This window comes from Mustelus asterias, chromosome 14 (assembly GCF_964213995.1).
Source record: "Mustelus asterias chromosome 14, sMusAst1.hap1.1, whole genome shotgun sequence".
In the NCBI taxonomy this organism is placed as follows: Eukaryota; Metazoa; Chordata; class Chondrichthyes; order Carcharhiniformes; family Triakidae; genus Mustelus; species Mustelus asterias.
In genome coordinates this window covers 37,844,542-37,863,783 of record NC_135814.1, presented here as the reverse complement: position 1 = coordinate 37,863,783, position 19,242 = coordinate 37,844,542, and the positions used below count along the sequence as shown (strand labels likewise).

Below are 19,242 nucleotides of genomic sequence, written 5' to 3'. Positions count from 1 at the left end.
TAGTTACAAAGTCAAATATCCTTTATGTTTTTTTTAAACTTGTCCTTTCACCTTCAATGATTTGTGAACACATATCCCCCCCCCCCTTTCCCCCCAAGTTCCTTTGCTCCTACAACCACTTTCGAATTGTAACCTTTATATATTAACTTCCCTTGTTCTTCCTGTAAAATGTAACACTGCATATTTCCGTGCATAATTTTCATTTACCACGCATCTGCTTACTCCAACCTGTCAATGTCCTCTTGAAGCGTACCACTATCCTCCTTGCAGTTCACAATACTTCCAAGTGTTGCGTCTTGTGCAAATTTTAAAATTGTGCCCTGCATACCCAAGTCTAGGTCATTCATGCAGATCAAGAAAACAGTGGTTCTAATACTGACCCCTGGGATGTTGCACTCATAGAATCATATATTAGCCAACATCCCCAACTCCTCCACTTGTTAAGTCCCATCCCATCATAAGGATAGACTTAGCAAAAGGTGCAGGGAATAAAGCCAAGCTGTTGGTGAGACTCAGGTCAGGACCAATAATGTTTTGTTTAAAGTAAACGGCTTGAGATTCAAGATACTAAGTGAAGAAAACCACAGCATTCCACAGGTTTGGAAGGAACAAATATATGCTTTATTATACAAGTTCAGAAAGATTAAACACTTTATAATATCTTTCTTATACTCTTAACATTCAGGATAAATATGAAGTACATGTGAATTAACAGGCAAACTGGTTGAACTCACCCCATTACAGAATAAATGCCAAATGAGACCAAAACACATTCTATGGATTTCTCAACAATCTATCCAGACCTCAATCAAACTGAGTCAACCAATCTCACTGAAATTGATAGTAAATTGCCCGATCTGGTGTAATAGTTATTTTATGTATAATTCTCATCATTCTCCAGTTTACAATGTTTTCAAAAATTAGTTATTTGTATACTTGTAGCAATTGCTATATTCCTAATCCAAATATTGACCTATGAAGATCAATTACTTCTTCTAGACCTAACTGCTAAGAGCATAACGATAATCTACAACATTCCTTCAATTTATATAAATATAAAAAGCACAGTTGGACATTCTAATAAACAAAGTGCAACAGTTGCTAGCCACCTGTGTTTATACAGTGAATTTCTTAAATATACAATTATTGGGAAACAATCTGAAGAAAAAAAAATCACTGGACATATTGCACATAGTTTTATCTTCATCAGGTTCATACTAGCAAGTGATATATTTGACGAGATAATGTCTGATAAATTAACAGCATAATGCACAGAGAAGATCTTAGTCCAGAATATTTGTAAGTATTGAAATAGATGAGATTAGCTGATGCTCACAATACATAACCTGAGATAGGTTGGTTACATTCTTGAAATCTACATTCCAAAGACTCTCACAACAAAATCTAATCTGCACAAAAATTCTAATAATTCAAGTAACAGTATGTACAACATTTATGTTTTTAGGTCCACAATAGCATTGACTGCTTCTCTAAAACAGATCCACAAAACATAGAGGAAAAAGGATGCACTGCACCACTGTAAAGCCATGGTCACTTTTTATTAAAGGTGTCAAATAAAAATTATTTGGTCTACATTATCACCTTGTGAAATCTGTGGCATGGTTTGAAAGATTACAGTTGACAGTAGTTGTGTGTCATGGACATTTTCAGTTTATTTGTAGAACTGCTATTCAACATGAAAACTGTTACCTTAACAGTAAACAGTAAATACCAAGGTCTAGTAATTCTTCACATAGCTAAGCTGATCTATCTGCTCTGTAATGGAACATGGTTTTTGATTTGTCCATCCTCTGCTCCCGCTACCCATCAAGATAAAGTCATAACTGATTAACACTAATATGTGCCCGCGAAACATGGATTGAACAATCTTAATTCTTTAATATTCAACCCTCCACCCCAAAGACGAGGGGATATCTAATTGGAAACTTGTTTATTCCCTGTTCAGGATGGTTATCTGACCAGTATAATCCTAATAATTTAATGGTTAAAAGTTATGATTAAATGATCATAGATTAAAATGACCTGACAGAGACTATCTTGACTTCTGTAGGTTCACCGTAAAAGGGAGTTATCTGGTTTAATTTTATCTTTTATAAGCTTTTTAAAAATCGACAAAAATAAATATTTTCAAATCAATTTTTCCTCCTCCAGTTCTCAAAGTCTTGTTGAGTCATAGATGCTAGGCACCTGTCAACAAGTGATAACTCTTCATTTATAACTCTTTCCCATAAGCATTCACAATAATTCAATCTTGTGGAATATCACAACTGAGCCTGAGCCAGCTTGGAATCTTTTTTATTCAGCGATTCAATGTCTAAATCCACTGAGCTATTAAGGGATCCAAGCAGAAAAAGTGGAATGTTATCCACTGGTCTTCAATATTTTATTTGAATCCATGTCGATTTCTTCATTTAAGTAATGCTGCATACCCAGCTTCTATAGTGCCCAGAATTCTGGGCATCTTTACACCTGATTACAGACTACACAGTGCAAGGAAAACAGACAAGGGTTACAAAACGGGCAACAATGTGCTCCATTACTTATTGCTGTACATGACATCCAAGGTAAACTTCTGTACTTAGAATATAACAATAATCAAAACAAATTTCTGATGTCCGCAGAATCATTATTACAGAAGTTCTACCAATTATTAACAATTGTGCAGAAGTTATTGATAAAACTGAGGCACTAACAGTAAAACTAGCAACACAAGTGCAAATAGCAATGGTAGGATTGACATGCTCGTGAAGTCTACTCGACAATTTGTGCCAGTCAGTACCATATATACATATGACGATCAAACACTGAAAATCACTGAGCATATTCAGGGAATCATGGGTGATTTCGCTCATTTTATCATGAAATATTGTAGAGGTAGTTCAGTTTTGTTCAATATGCAAAGTAGAATATTAGCACCCTTGCCATTTAACATAGCCGTAGTTTCTTGGAGTGTTTAATCAACTGAGATTAAAAGTTGCAATTGTGCCTTGTACCTACCACGAAGACAGTATTCAGTCCTTTTGGTAAAAGCACCTAGTAAATTCCTTCGAATAAACGTTGCTTATCTCTGGCAGTGTTCAGAACGTACCACTTTAGAACATCCTTCAATAGGATAGTGCACTGAAGTTAATTCCACACACAAAGGAAGAAGCCAACCACCAGAGGGAGGAAGTTAGTCACTAGTAACCAAAGAGTAACCACCAGTCCCGATGAGCTGGAGCAGGGATCTAGAATTGATGAAAAAATAATTAATCAACAAAGGGTTGAATCTTACAAATACTTTAAATTGTCAGGCTGAGACTTGAAACTGGCATGTAGCTCTGTGTTGCACAGACCAATTTTCTCTTCAGATCTGGACTCCTCTGAGTAAAGAAAGTGGGCGGGGTTCACACCATCACTGGTGGGGCTTGGCCTGATAGAGCCAACCCCTAGCTTCACAGAGATTGGGATGCCATCCTTCAAGGGCACCCTGAACCTAAAGTTAAATTTAAGGACCCCCTACTCTCCACGGACCTCAGGGCCCTGCCTACAAAGATAAAGGGCAATAAAGAATTTTACAATGCAGAAGGAAGCCAATCAACCCATTGTATCTGTGTCAGTTCTTTGGTGGAGCTATTCAATTAATCCCACTCCTATACTCTTTCCCCATGGCCCTGGATTTTATTTATTCAATGAATTATCCACTTCCCTTTTGAAAGTTACTACTGAATCTTCTTCTACTATCCTTTGTGCTGTGCAAAGTAGAACATAATAATTCAAGGTGCAAACAATTTCTGACACCCACAGTGCTGTTAGGGAGGAAATTCTAGTATTTTGACCCAACAACAGCGAACAAATAGCAATAAATTTCCAAGTCAGGATGGTGAGTGGCTTGAAGGGGAGCCTCCAGGTGGTGGTGTTCCCAGGTATCTGCTGCTCTTGTTTTTCTAGATGTGCTGCCTCAGGAACTTTGGTGAGTTCCTGCAGTGCATTTTGTAGATGGTACACACGGCTGCCAGGGATTGTGGAAGGGATAGGATCCAAGGGGGCTGCTTTGTCCTGGATGGCGTCAAGTTTCTTGGGTGTTGTTGGAGCTGGACTCGTTCAGGCAAGTGGAGAGTATTCCATTACACTCCTGACTTATGCCTTGTAGATGGTGAGTATTTTACAATAACAATGGGAGGTACGAATTCAAATGACAAAAATTTGTGAAGAATCTATTACTGTAAATAAAATAAATTGGAAGTGTTTGATGGTGTGGTACAACTGTAGAATACTTGAGGATATTCATAAAACATATGACCAAATACTTAAATCGATCAGCTATGCTCCACATTTCAAATTCTCTTTATGTACAAAATACTTTTTCTGCTAAAGCTGATAATGTAATTTTCAATGCAGGAGAGCTTTTGATAACACTTAACAACAGTGACAAGATTAATATATGCTTCAAGGCATTTTTTCATTTGGGTCTTCTGTAGTTTAAGAAATGTACAGTATGCCACATTCAGAATTGTTAACCCCACAGTGTAAGATGCAGGAGAGCTACAATGCTGAGATCATCCGAGCTACATTACATTTTGTTAATTTTATGTCCACTGTTACTCCTGACACCGTTTGAAAGCCTTGTGTGCACACAATGGAAGTAGTAGCACCATCTACACCGTCAGGAGTTGGAAGTTAATCCTTCATCTGAAAGTTTGACCCAACACTATTATCTTACAGCAAACACTACAGCATATTTGCAAAGATATGTAGTGAACCAAAGTTATGCTCTGAAACTCACTGGTGTTTGTCATTTACTGCTGGCACAAGTATTTGCAAAATATGATTAGGAGGCCTACTGAATGCCGAAAGGGGTGATTTTAAGATTTTGTGTTCTCAATGGGGAAGAAATGGTGAAAGGGAAGGCGAGGAGATAAAAACCATCCAGACAAATTCCCGAACCAAAGTATAACAAGCTACAGCTATGTGTCTAATTGCACGTTGTCTACTTCCATTGCAGTTTCCAGGGTCAGACAGTGTGATAAATGCTCTCCCTATTTTCATTTGATTTGATTTATTACTGCAGTGTCAACAGTTGCAGCCTTTTATATTATAACTACTTTAAAATACATTTACGTCATGCCAGCAAATAGGAGCTAGTGCCAAAAATATCTTACTGAGGTGCAGACTATGCCGAATATGTTCATGAAGTCCAGAAAACATAAGATGCTTTTATATTTTATGCTTCAGTATTCAGATTTCAGGAGTGAAACATGTATTAATTAGTTTGCAAAATACGGTGAACGTATGATTTATTATGGGGGCAGGAAATTTCAACAATTCAACACCATATATTTCATTTAAAATACAGGGGTTTCATAGATTGCTTTAGTTACCTCACATGTAATAAAACTATTTACAAAGGTACCCAGGTGGTATACTTAACAATTTACAAGATATATATTATTTTTTAACCAGATTCAGAAATCCTAGTATTATGGATGGATGGTGAATATATTTAGCTCTGAATTAAGTTTATTCTTAACAAAATAGCTCAAACGTACAAAAAATACAGTGCAAAATTAAATATATATTACCTATTGGAATCGTCCTTGTGAAATTACTTAATGGTGGATCACGCTCTGGTGGACAAGTGCTGCAGAAGTCAAAGCAAGATGGACATACCAGACTTCCTGTGTAGACCCAGGCATTTTTCATTACATTAATAGGTAGTACCTGCCCTGCTCGACTGCATAAGTAGGACTTATCAGAAACCCAAACAATCAGTCCCTCAGTGATACAGGAAATCTAAAGGGCAAAATAGAAAGATTAATTTATCCTCCAAATTACAAAACATAATCTGCAAACACAAAAATAAAATCAAACCTTCCTTTTTTTCCTTCTGTTTTTGAAAGTGTACTCATATTTTGCCACAGATGTTACCATATCACTATAGTTGTAATGACAATTCAACAGAGGAAAGGTACAAATCACAATTGAATATTTTAAAATCATAAATACAGTCCTTACAATGTGGGTAGCACCACAAATCACAAATTTCTGTTTCCTCTTGTTAATCTTAAAATTTACGATGCTGAAATTCCATGATTGGGAGTTCAACAAGTGCTCCGGGTCTTAAATTGCCCGGGGTAAGGTCAGCAATGGGAGGTCAGTAAGTGCCATAATGCTAAAGGACTCAGGACATGTTTCAACTTCAAATCTTAAGGCTTTTGTTTTGAAATCAGTAAACAACACAACAAAACGCTTGGTCTTTTGGTTCTTTCCATTTTAAGGAGAGTGAACGTAAAAAAAGTTTTAAATTTGTTAATAAATCAGGAATATAAAAATGTAGATCAATCTTTTTATCAGCGTTACATTCAACAAACCACTTCAATAATTCAGACAGCTGTAAAGTGTATTCAAGAGCAGAGACTTTTCAATTGTTCTGCAGCAATACATTTTTCAGACAAGTGATAAGCGCACAAATTTACTTTTTATTTCTAACTTAGTGACAGATTTTAGGGTGCTTTTATATTTGCTGCTTCTGTGGTTCAGATTGTAGATGACAACATTTGTATTTCTTCTGTTTCTATATTCATGTTGCTAGCTCTTAATGGTCCAATCAATGATCCATCAAAGTCTCTGCATCCATGGTTTTCATACTAAAATGAAAATGTTGAAAACAAACTGCAAGTTCGGAACATAGGACTTAGGTGCAGGAGGAGGCCATTCAGCTCTGCCATTCAATAAGATCATGCTGATCTGGTTGTGGTTTCAACTCCACATTTCTGTTTGCCCCACATTACTCCTGACTCCCTTGCCTTTCAAGTATCTAACTCTGCCTTGAATGAATTTAATATTCCAGCTCTCTGGGGAGGAGAATTCCACATACTAACGAGCCTCTCAGAAAAAGAAATTCTCATCTCAGTCTTAAAAAGAAGCATCTTAAACTAGGTCCCATAGTTCTAGTCTCCCCCATAAGTAGAAACATCCTCCTGGTATCTCCTGTCAAGTTCCCTCAGGATCTTCTGTGTTTCAATAAGGTCACCTCTCACTTTTCTAAACTTGACTGAGTTAGTCAGCAGTTGATGCCAAAACATGTTTTTATTGAGACTGATGTTTCTGATGAAACATTTTTGAGAGGATCCTTCTGACGAGATATTTTCTATCTTTCTTTTGTAGATGCCGACTAATCGATTGTGTATTTCCTGGAACGTTCTATCTTTATTTCAGGTTTTCGTCACTTTTTAAAAACTCTAGCAGAAAAAGCTGTTTTAATCACATGCTCACACCAGGATGAGTGCCAATCATTACTTCCTGAGAAGAAAAAATGTTTTGCAAGGGTTTGTGATTTTTAACCGGTTTATAATATTACTTGGGAGTTACCGGCGCCTGGTCAGGTACACTGAGGGAGAATTTAACATAGCCAATCCACTTGCACATCTTTGGACTGTGGGGGAAAAGTGGAGCACCCGGAGAGAATGTGCAAACTCCAAACAGACAGTGACCCAAGCCGGGAATCGAACCAAGGTCCCTGGCGCTGTGAGGCACAATGCTAGCCACTGTTCCACCGTGCCACCCATTATATTGAGTATACAGAGTATACTATCTGTATGTAAGGTTTCCTGTTAATGGAAGTCTCACTCTTGTTCGAGAGTTTTTTAAAAAACTATTAAAAACAGACACAACAACTCACCCTATAACACCCACTACCCCAGTCTGGAGAGCCTGGACTCTTGTTGCACTGCTGCATAATAAAACGATATTTCTGAGTCAGGCAGACTGAGTCTGGTCCATATTCTTCGGCACCATAGTTTCGAGAAGGCTCTGGATTGCAAAGAGATGAGCGTTTTTACTAGCCACCCAAATCTCATATTCAATTCAACATAATGTCAGATCAAAATACGGACAGCATATTGTACAACAGCTATATGCTGCTCCAACTACTGGATTGCACTGGGAGTCTATCAGCTAACGGAATGAAATGAACCAAATTATGTTCTCGAGCTGCTTTCTTACAAAATATGAATAAAGGCAAACAAACAGCAACTTGCATTTATATGGTGCTCTTAATGTAGAGAAATGTTTTTGATCAAGGCACCGACACATTCGCAACAGAGAAACTATCTAATAAATAATCACACATGAAATGCCTGTATCTGTCAGAGGTATTGAAAATAAAATGAAACTGAATTTACTAAATTCCAGATTAGGTTGCTTTGAATTAACAATGAATGGGTGGCACAGTGGTTAGCACTGCTGCCTCACAGCGCCAGGGACCCAGGTTCGATTCCCGGCTTGGGTCACTGTCTGTGCGGACTGTGCATGTTCTCCCTGTGTCTACATGGGTTTCCGCTGGGTGCTCCGGTTTCCTCCCACAGTCCGAAAGACGTGCTGGTTACGTGCATTGGCCATGCTAAATTCTCCCGAACAGGTGCTGGAATGTGGCGACTAGGGGATTTTCACAGCAACTTCATTGCTGTATTAATGTAAGTCTATTTGCAACACTAATAAACTTTTATAAAAAAAACTTTGGAACAACTGAGGGATAGAGAGATCATACTTAGAAAAGTTAATCGACAAGATGCATATAAATAAAGGGAGAACTGGAAATATTTTAAGTCAATTTTTTCTTGATAATATGGTACTGTGGCATTTTGTACAATATACTATAATTTTACCAGCCTATCATGATGTATTGTACCAGCTAAATTAAATCTCAACTAGTCATTAAGGAAAGGGTAGGTTCATTCAAGGACAGTGGAGGGAATGTGTGTGTGGAGCCAGATGAGGTGGGCGAGGTCCTTAACAAGTACTTTGCATCAGTATTCACAAAGGAGAAGGATGTGGCAAATGGTGAGTGTAGAAAGGAGGATATTCACATTCTAGGACATGTTGAGATAAAAAGGGAGGAAGCATTGGAGGTTTTGTAAAACATCAAGGTGGACAGTCCCCAGGACCAGATAGGTTCTATCCCAGAATACTGAGAGAGGCAAGGGAAGAAATTGCTGAGGCCTTGGCCAAAATCTTTATATCCTCTTTAGCCACGGGCAAGGTACCAGAGGATTGGAGAGTAGTTAACATTGTTCCTCTGTTTCAGAAGGGCAGAAGAGACAATCTGGGAAATTACAGGCCTGTGAGCCTTATCTTAGTGATGGGGAAATTATTGGAGAAGATTCTTAGGGACAGGATGTATTCACATCTTGAAGAGCGATAGGCAGCATGAAGGGGAGGTCATGTCTCCCAAACCTGATTGAGTTCTTTGAGGAAGTGACAAGAAAAATTGACCAGGACAGGGCAGTGGATGTTGCATACATGGACTTTAGAAAAGTCTTCGATAAGGTTCCTTATGGCAGGCTGATACAGAAGGTGAACTCATATGGGATCTGAGGTGAGCTGGGAAGATGGATACAAAACATATGAGCATATAAAGCAGACAATAGCAGTGGAAGGGTACTTTTCTAACTGGAGGTCTGTGACTGACTGGGGCCTCTGTTGTTTGTAATATATATATATATATATAAATGATTTGGAGGAAAGGTAGGTGGTGTGATTAGTAAATTTGCAGATAATACAAAAATTGGGGGAGTAGTGGATAGTGAGGACGATTGTCAGAGGATACAACAGGATATAAATCGGGCTGAAAGATGGAAGATTAAATTGAATCCGAATAAGTGTGAGGTGATGTGATTTGGAAGGTCTACTGCAGAAGGAAAGTATACAGTAAATAGTAAAGCACTTAGAAACATTAGCATACAGAGGGGTCTACGCATGCAGGTGCACAGTTCCCTGCAGGTGGCAATTCAGGTGGACAAGGTGGTCAAGAAAGCGCATGGTATGCTGGCCTTCATCAGGAATAGTATAGGAATTGGAAGATCATGTTGCAGCTGTCTAAGACTTTGGTTAGGCTGCATTTGGAGTATTGTGTACAATTCTGGTCACCACACCATCGAAAGGATGTTGATGCATTGGAAAGGGTGCAGAAGAGATTTACCAGGATGTTACCGGGCTTGGAGAATATGGACTATGAAGAAGGGTTGAACAAACTTGGATCAGAGGATATGGGGGGTGGGGGGAACTTGATAGAGGTTTACAAGATTATGACAGACTCGGATAGAGTGGATAGTCAGTCTTTTTCCCAGGGTCGAGGGGTCAATTACTAAGGGGAAAAACGGTTGAAAGTGAGAGGGGGAAAGTTTAAAAGAGATGTAAGGGACAAGTTTTTCACACAGACAGTGGTGAATGCCTGGACTGCGCTACCAGAGGAGGTGGTGGAAACAGGTTCTATAACAATGTTCAAGAGGCATCTGGATAGATACATGAATAGGCAGGGAATAGAGGGGTAGAGGCAGGAAAATATTAGATTAGAGGGGCATCTGTGTTGGCACAGACTTGGTGGGCCAAAGGGCCTGTTCCTGTGCTGTACTGTTCTTAGTCCTTTATTACATATGTAATGCTTTGACAAAATATTATAAAATTGTAAAGAAAATTAAGGAGATGGGCAGCAGAACACTGTCCCAGGTACAGAGGAAGTCACTAATGATCATCAACAAATGAAATAAGACCAAAGGAACTGTTGCAGCAACATGTATGTTATGTGTTCTTATGCACATATAGTGTTAATCGACTGTGAACTACAAAATCATCCAAAGTGTGAAAATGAATGAGTAAAGTGAAAATTCACTTCTTCCAGTTAGGCTCAAAAGGAAGGGATATTAGAATATGCTGAAGTGGTTTAAATAGTCAAATAGCCCGCATGCTTTGCCTTAGCATTGTAGTCAGTGAGTGAAGATATGAAGAAATTGAGGTGTTTTGTGGGGGTGGGGGGCACATTTGGAAGTTCAAAACTATGATAAAGATACATTACAAGAGAATGTCCATATCTAGATCAGGTACAATTTGCAAGAAGACACCAACGTACTGCAGTGGCACTGAGATGTCAATAAAGTAGTTCGGATTATGAAGGCTTGTAAGGCCATAATTAGATAAAGATTGGCCTACTCATTACAGTAGAAACACAAAGCTCAGAACATGCTGTGAATATTTCAAGCATGACATCGGCTTGGTGAGATATTGTTACAAAATGTGCAGTCCAAGTCTGCCAAATAGTATAAGGGTCTCTCCTGGTCCCTGCAAAAGTTGAGTGCTCTCCTGGACGCCCAGAAGTCCTTTCGCCTTAATTTCAGCCCACAAAACTGCAAAGTTTGGACTTTATGAAGTAAACAGCTTGCATTAATTGCTCAAGTAAAAACAGGAAATGCTGGAAGTACCCAACAGGTCAGGAAGCATCTGCGGAGAGGGAAACAGAGTTAACATTTCAGGTCGATGACAGGTCATCAGGACTTCTGCATTGTTTGATCCTCGGGGTATAATTTTCAGAACCACTTTGGGTCGCATCGTCTTTTGCGGCTTTGCATCATTAGCTGCAACATTACCCAAATGTATATGAAGTATACCCGAGATGTTTTCCTCTTTTCTTAAACAAAATCAAGCAACCACAAAAAGCAGGTCGATTAATCCAGTTAGTCTCCGACTTGTACTTTTCACATTGTGTACATTTTGGATGACAATGAAGAAAGAAAAACACAAATTTTGGTTTGAATCCAAGTTAGCCAATGAATCGAAGGTGTGAAAAAATTTCATGCAAAGTTCACCATGACAGCTGCATGAGTGAGGAGGAAGAAAATGCATGACACTGAAATTTTCACGGCCAATGCATTAATTTGACATTGGTAAAAATAATTACTCAATGATCTTTGCCATGGTAAAGTTCCAGATTTACAAATACAGATACACACTGTTCTTCATTATCGCTTCAAAATGCTTTTACAACTTGTGCAATAATAAAATGTACTCTGGAAAATGTTTCTAATGAGGCACTTGGGAGGCATAACTATGTAATCACAAAGACCGTGGAAGTATATCAGGAATGGCACAACCCTGCAACAGCAAAAATACTTGTTATTGATCTGACCATGGTTCAAAGACTATTAAACAAGTTGTGATATGTAACCAACCTGGCTGATTTTGAGAAATTCTGCAATCAGAGCCTCGTTGGAATTCTCCACTTATATACCAGCTGAACTCTTGGCTAAAAGGACAGTAGTCAGCTATCTCCACTGATCCACCATAGTACTGCAGCTCCCCCTCTCGTACGCCATCAAGGTGGTCAAAATACTGTAGAAAACAAATATATGTCATTATCAACAAAACTATCACAATTTTTTCGATGGTGAAATTAAGGCTAAAAGAAATGTTGAACAACAATATAGATGATACTAAGGCAAAACACAGCAGATGCTGGAAAAATGAAATGCAAATAGAAAATACTTTCAAGAGAGAAACAGAGTTAACATTGAGGTTAGTGGCCTTTCATCAGAACTAGAAAATGTTCGTTAAAAGGTGTTCCACAGAGGGGAGGGAGGCAACTGAACTCCTTTATTTTTCTTGCTGCCTGTCCATAAGCAGAGGTGCTTTAATTTTTGAAATAGGCACAATAGGTTCCCCAAACCCTCTGCTTGTGAAGTCAATTTTAAAGTGACTCCTAGCTCCTAAAGTTAATCCTTTAGGGTTATGTTTCTTCATGCACTCAAACATCCACTGTGTCATTTCAATGACATTCACACACCAACACACAAGGTGGAAAGTAAATAGTTTTACTAGGAATAACTTTAAAAAAGTCATAGATAGGAATAACAAATCATGTGAATATTAGTGTTAAGAATGTCAGAGTCCAGTGAGAGTTCCTTCACACAGGAGTTAAGGTTCAGCTGGAGTTGCTGAATTCCTTTAAAGTTGTGCTGACACTGGAAGATGAGGTTGGCATACAGGGCACTGTCTGCTCCATAGGCAATGGCAGTAAAGTTCAGGATTAGACTTGAAGGAGGCTTTGTTGTCAGCCTGAAGTCTTGCTTTGGTGTTGACAGGCTGGATGCTAACAGCTGACTGACTTGGAAGTTCAGGAATGTAACATTAAAACTTTCCATGGGAACTTAGCTCTTATGATCTTGCTAACTGATGGACAATTTCAGGCAAGCAATCAGTTTCTATGTCTCAGGTCAAAATCCATAGGTTTGTTTAGGAGATGGCTGGTGGCTGTTAGTGCCTCTGCAGATATAGAAAGTTTCAATGGCTTTATCTTTGTTATAAGTCCAAGCTGTAGAGACAGGCTGTCTGCTGCTCTCTTATTTTGTTCATTGTAATGGGCCCACACAATGATAGGTGTGAGATTCCACAAGGATGAGACAAAGGTAAATTCAAAAAATAAGCCAATAACCAATTCTGATTTGGAGGCAACACGAATTTCAGCTGTGGCAGTAGAGAGTCTTGTGTTTTACAGCAGTGGTTTACTAAAAACTTCATACCCACGATGCTAACCTGGATGCAAAAAGGGAAGTATTCATTATACCTGATACTCTGATGGTAGATGTGTTGGGTACTTTTCTAAATTACATACTGCCACAGCCTTCTGGTCCTGTCGACAAGTCAACTGTAATGGAGATGTCCTCAGTGTGTCACAATATGGAGTTACATTTTTATTCCTGAAGAAAAGTATTCATAATATCATTATGAATCACAGTTCAATATAATCACTTTACATAAACTTTCATTTTGTGTTTTCATATCTGCTTTCAAAGTATAGAAAGAAACAATATAAACTAATTTTTAAACTCTTGAATTACATTAAATTGACCTTGTTCTGGTTTCAGTTTGAACCATAATCAGGAGAAATGTTATTAAGGGCAATTTTAGATTTTTGAAAATATAACAATGTCGCATAGTAAGTAAACATCAATGCTAATGGAAAACGATTGCTTAAGCAGAAGAAACCAAGTACTACATGACGATGAAGAGAGTAATATAAAAACTACTTTGAATCTCATCATCTTTCATAAGAAGTATTGTGTGACAATTTGGAAATCTGCCCTATTTCAGTTTGTTGGAATATTTGTGCTCCATATAATTACTCTCAACACTGAAAAATTTTAACCGACCATATATCTAACTTTCTTGAAGGCCTTAATTTTAACTTTTACATAATTCCATTTAAACTATGTCATAGGAATGGCGTGGCTATTTGGTGATTCTTCTTTTCCCAGAGTAATGTGCCACTGAACTAAATTTCTGGGTGGTCTGGTAGATGTGGACTCTCTACATGCCTTCAAAAAGTAGCTGAACCAATCAATCAACTGGACAGGAAGTGCATCATATGGAATGCAGATAACTATCTTTATGTATAAAACACCTGGCCCATTTGATTTTCTGGACTGGCTCTGCTTGCCCAAGGAGATTGGAAAGAACATTTCTAGAGTATTACTTTCCATAACTGTCCTTGTGTCTCTATTTTATTGCCTCTCCTAGGAAATTACATACGTACGGGCGGGGGGCAGAGGGAGGGTGATATAACGATATGTCAAATCATGATGTCCCTGCTATCATAGTGCAGGGTGGCCTTGATGGAACAGAAGTTTTTTTTTGCCCATGAATTTTGTATGTTTGTAAATGTGTCTGAATGTATGAGAAGGTACTAAATATACAAACACAGTCTAGCGTTTCTTTGATTGATGAAGGGGAGACTCTGTGTTGCCCGTTATCAACCAGGAAGAAAAATAACAAAATGTACCCTCTTCAAGAGGAAGAGCTGAAAAAAAACCCAAAGAAATCTTATAGCCAAAATAACATTTACATTATAAACCAAACATTCCAGTCCCTCCGTTGCCCACTGGTCACAGAAGGTCTTAAATGTATCGGCAGATATGGCGTGTTCCTTCTGCAGTGTCATCCAGTCATGGACAAGGCCACAGAAGGTGGCAACCTGCCAGATCAACCACCTAGACCTGTGGATGGCCAAGAAAAGGACTCATTCACATTATGCTAACTGTTTAAAGCAGAGCTAATCTTACTGCCTAACAAACATACAATTTTCACAGTAACTTCTTTGCAGTGTTAATGTAAGCCTAATTGTGACACTAATAAATAAACTTAAGCTTAAGTTGCATCCAGCCAGGTGCTAGAAAGAATTAAAACTAAGCTGATAGCTATTGATATTTATGATCGATGGCACTTAAATTACTTCAGCCCGTTATGGCTATTGTTTGTGATGTCTTATGTTCACAAGGTCCTGTTCCCTGTCTGCCCTGCAAGTGAATAAATTCTCCAGTCAGGTATCACAAAAGTCACTCTATTGCTTGTAAAATCTAATGAATGACTGGTCAGCCACTGTAAGAAGTATTTCAAGCAAGTCAGTGAACACTCCTTTGTGAATTTCTTTTCACATTTCCCTGATATCAAAAGGGGCGTGAAGTATAAAAACGAGCCCGGCATTCCTCAGTTTTTAGTTCTCTTCTTGCTCTAATTCTAGTAATGTAGGAGGTAAGCAAGAGTCGTCATTCCCTTGCAAAAGCTTTCCTCTATGGTTGCGGGATCCAAGATTATGAGATTACCGGAGATTGAGAATTTTCAATATGTAATATTGGGAAAATATTGTACTCCAGCTAAAACTGCCATTTTTTTGTTTTTCTTCATTTAACAAATTGGATTCCTGATTTTTAGTCTGATTCAGTTTGTCAGCAAGATGTCTACTGTCAGTTGATGAGGGTCATGAGTGCACCCTGCAATTCTGTACGAGTTGTTATTCACCTAATTGTACATTACCCCCAATACTTCATTTTTTAAATCTTATTTTAGTTTGTTGGAAGTAAAGGTTGACCAATGGAAGGAAAATCTTTCTTTGAGTAAAATGCATTCGGAAGTCATGCAAACGATGACACATGATAGTTAATTAAGCTAAACACTCCACCATCCAAGCATCAGTAGTCATCATTTTTGTCACTATTCTCTCATTGCATCATCCCATTAAACTGCTGAGAATCATTAGGGGCATTATATCTATAAATATATATTCATACATAATACAATGCTCACATCTCCCGTTGTCGGTCGATCCAGAACTTGCAGCTTTTCATTACAAAGTCACAGCCCATACCTTCACCCCACTCCAGTCTCTCCGCCATGCTGTAATTGGCTTTGTACCAACTGAGGGTGGTAGTGGGTGGGGGAATCGTGGTAGAAAAGAGAGAAAAAAGCTATAATTTAAACTTTTAAAGAACAAAGAACAGTACAGCACAGGAAACAGGCCCTTCGGCCCTCCAAATATTGCCACATATTTGTAACATACAAAAACTAAACCATTTTTGATATAGTTGAAATTCAAACTCAAATTTACCTTCTTACAAATTTACCGATTTTGATATAGGCCACTTTATTGTTCAAGTATCTACTTAAGAGTTTGTCCTGCACTCTGATCTTCATTGCTCTTTTATAATTAACAGCATATAACAGGTTCTAAGGTTATAATATCATCACATCAACTTGTTACAAAGTGTGACTTAGTACTAATGGATGCCATCGGACTTACTCATAAGTAGTATTTGCAGACATGAGAGACTTAGATAATAGGATAGAATGATTTTTTATTTTATTTGCTTCAGGTATCACTCACTGTGTATGACAATCTCAAAGATAATTTTTTTTTTTATTTGTTCATGGGATGTGGGCATCACTAAATAGGCCAGCGTTTATTGGCCATTCCTAAATGCCTTTGAGAAGGTGGCCGTGAATTGCCTTTTTGAACCACTGCAGTCCATGCACCCTAGGTACACCCACAGTGCTGTTGGCAAGGGAGTTCATGGATTTTGACCCAGTATCAGTGAAGGAACAGCGATATATTTCCAAGTCAGGATGGTGAGTGGTTTGGAATGCAACTTCCAGGTGTTCCCATGCATTTGCTGCACTTGTCCTTCCCGATGGGTAGTGGTGGTGGGTTTTGGAAGGTGCTGCCTAAGGAACCTTGGTGAGTTCCAATGCATCTTGCAGATGGCACACATGGCTGCCACTATCCACTGGCAGTGGAGGGATTGAATGTTTGTAGAAGGGGTAGTGATGAAGTGGGCTGCTTTGCCCTGAATGGTGTCAAACTTCTTGAGTATTGTTGAAAGAATTTAATTACAATCCTGACTTGTGCCTTGTAGATGATGATGTGGAGATGTCGGCATTGGACTGGGGTGGGCTTTTTTTCACAACACCAGATTAAAGTCCAACAGGTTTATTTGGTAGTATGAGCTTTCAGAATGCTGCTCCTTCATCAAATGAGTGGAGAGTTGGGCTTGAGTGGAGTTGTAGATGATGGACAGGATTTAGCAAATAGGGAGGTAAGTTGCTCACTGCAGGATTCCTGGCCTCTTGTAGCCACTGTATTTATATGGCTAGTCCAGTTCACTTTCTGGTCAATGGTAAAACCCAGGATTCAGTGATGGTAATGTCATTGAATGTTATGGGGCGATGGTTTGATTCTCTCTTGTTGGAAATGGTCATTGACTGGTACTTGTTTGGCGTAAATGTTACTTGCCACTTGTCAGCCCAAGCATGGACACTGTCCAGGTCTTGATGCATTTGGACATGGACAGTTTCAGTATCTGAGGAGTTGCAAATGATGCTGAATAGTGTGCAGTCATTAGCACACATTCACACTTCTGACCATACAATGGAAGGAAGGTCATTGATGATACTACCCAGAGGATCTTTTGCAGTAATCTCCTGGAACTGAGTTGATTAACCTCCAATAACCATAACCATCTTCATTTGTGCTCGTGATGACTGCAACAATTGAAGAGTTTTCCCCCAATTCTCATTGACTACAGTTTTTCTAAGGCTTCTTGCCGCCATACTCACAGGCTGCCTTGATGTCAAGGGCAATCACTCTCACCTCACCTTTGGAGTTCAGCTCTTTTGTCCATGTCTGAACCAAGATCAGCAGCTGAATGGCCTGGCAGGATCTAAACTGACCATCAGTGAACAGGTTATTGCTAAGTGCCACTTGATAGCACCGTTGATATCCTCTTCCATTACTTTACAGATGACTGAGAACAGACTGATGGGGTAGTAATTGTCCGGGTTTGATTTGCCGTGCTTTTTGAAAGCAGAAGATACCTCTGCAATTTTCCACATTGTAAGAAGTCTCACAACACCAGGTTAAAGTCCAACAGGTTTATTTGGTAGCAAATACCATAAGCTTTCGGAGCGCTGCTCCTTCGTCAGATGGAGTGGAAATTGCCAGAGTTGCAGCCGTACTTGAACAGCCTGGCTAGAGGTGCAGCATACAAGTCTTCAAAACTACTGCCAGAATGTTGTCAGGGCCCACTGCATTCAGTGCCTTCTGCCATTTCTTGATATCATGTGAATCAAATTGGCTGAAGAGTGGCATCTGTGGTGTTGGGGACATCAGGAGGAAGCCAAGATGCATCATCCACATGGCACTTCTGGCTGAAGATTGTTGCAAATGCTTCAGCCTTGTCTTTTGCGCTGATGTATTGAGGATAGGGATATTTGTGGAGCCTCCTCCTCCTGTGAGTTGTTTAATTGTCCAGCACCATTCACGGCTGGATGTGGCAGGAACTGCGGAACTCTGCTGGTTGTGGACTCACTTCTAATGATGCTGTTTGGCACACAAGTAGTTGCTTCACTGGACTGACACCTTATTTTTAGCTATGCCTGGTGCTGCTCCTGGCTTGCCCTCCTGCTCTCTCCTTTGTCCAGTGTTGATCCCCTGGCTTGGTGGTAATGGTAGAATAAGCAATATTACGGGCCAAGTGGTTAAAATTTGTGGTGGAGTTCAATTCTATTGCTGCCGATGGTCCACAGTGCCTCATGGTTGCCCAGGCACAAGTTGCTAGATCTGTTCGAAATCTATGCCATCTAGCACAATTGGGGGGGGGGGTTGTGCCACACAACACGATGGAGGGATCCTCAATGTGAAAATAGGACTTCATCTCTACAAGAACTGTGTGGTGGTCACTCCTACTGATACTGTCATGGACAGATGCATTTGTGGCAGGCAGGTTGGTGAGGTTGAGATCTAATATGTTTTTCCCTCGTGTTGGTTCCTCACCACCCGCAGCAGACACAGTGTAGTTTTATGGGTGCAATACGTGGTAATCAACAGGTTTCCTCGCCCATGTTTTACCTGATGCTATAAGACATCAGCAGCGTCCGGAGTTGATGTTGAGGACTCCCAGGGCAACTCCCTCCCAATAGATGCCACTATGCCACCACCTCTACTGAATCTGTCCTGCTGGTGGAACATGACATACAGAGGAATGTGATGGTAGTGTCTGACACATTGATTCCATGAGTACTGGCACTAATCTGGAATTAAAAGTCCGATGATAACCATGAAACCATTGTTGATTGTCGTACAAA

The 19,242-nt window shown here is 39.3% G+C and overlaps 1 protein-coding gene across 1 annotated transcript in view; it reads right to left on the bottom strand.

Annotated features, from left to right (window-relative positions):
• Positions 1-601: 601 nt before the first annotated feature.
• lmln (leishmanolysin-like (metallopeptidase M8 family)) overlaps positions 602-19,242 on the bottom strand; it is a 57,893-nt gene continuing 39,252 nt past the window's right edge. The window contains exons 12-17 of the mRNA XM_078228183.1: positions 15,910-16,020; positions 13,394-13,526; positions 12,003-12,162; positions 7,682-7,812; positions 5,583-5,793; positions 602-3,248 (exon numbers count right to left, since the gene is read on the bottom strand). Of these exons, the coding sequence (XP_078084309.1) occupies positions 3,148-3,248; positions 5,583-5,793; positions 7,682-7,812; positions 12,003-12,162; positions 13,394-13,526; positions 15,910-16,020 (847 nt within the window). The 3' untranslated portion in view covers positions 602-3,147. The remainder of the gene's footprint in view (positions 3,249-5,582; positions 5,794-7,681; positions 7,813-12,002; positions 12,163-13,393; positions 13,527-15,909; positions 16,021-19,242) is intronic.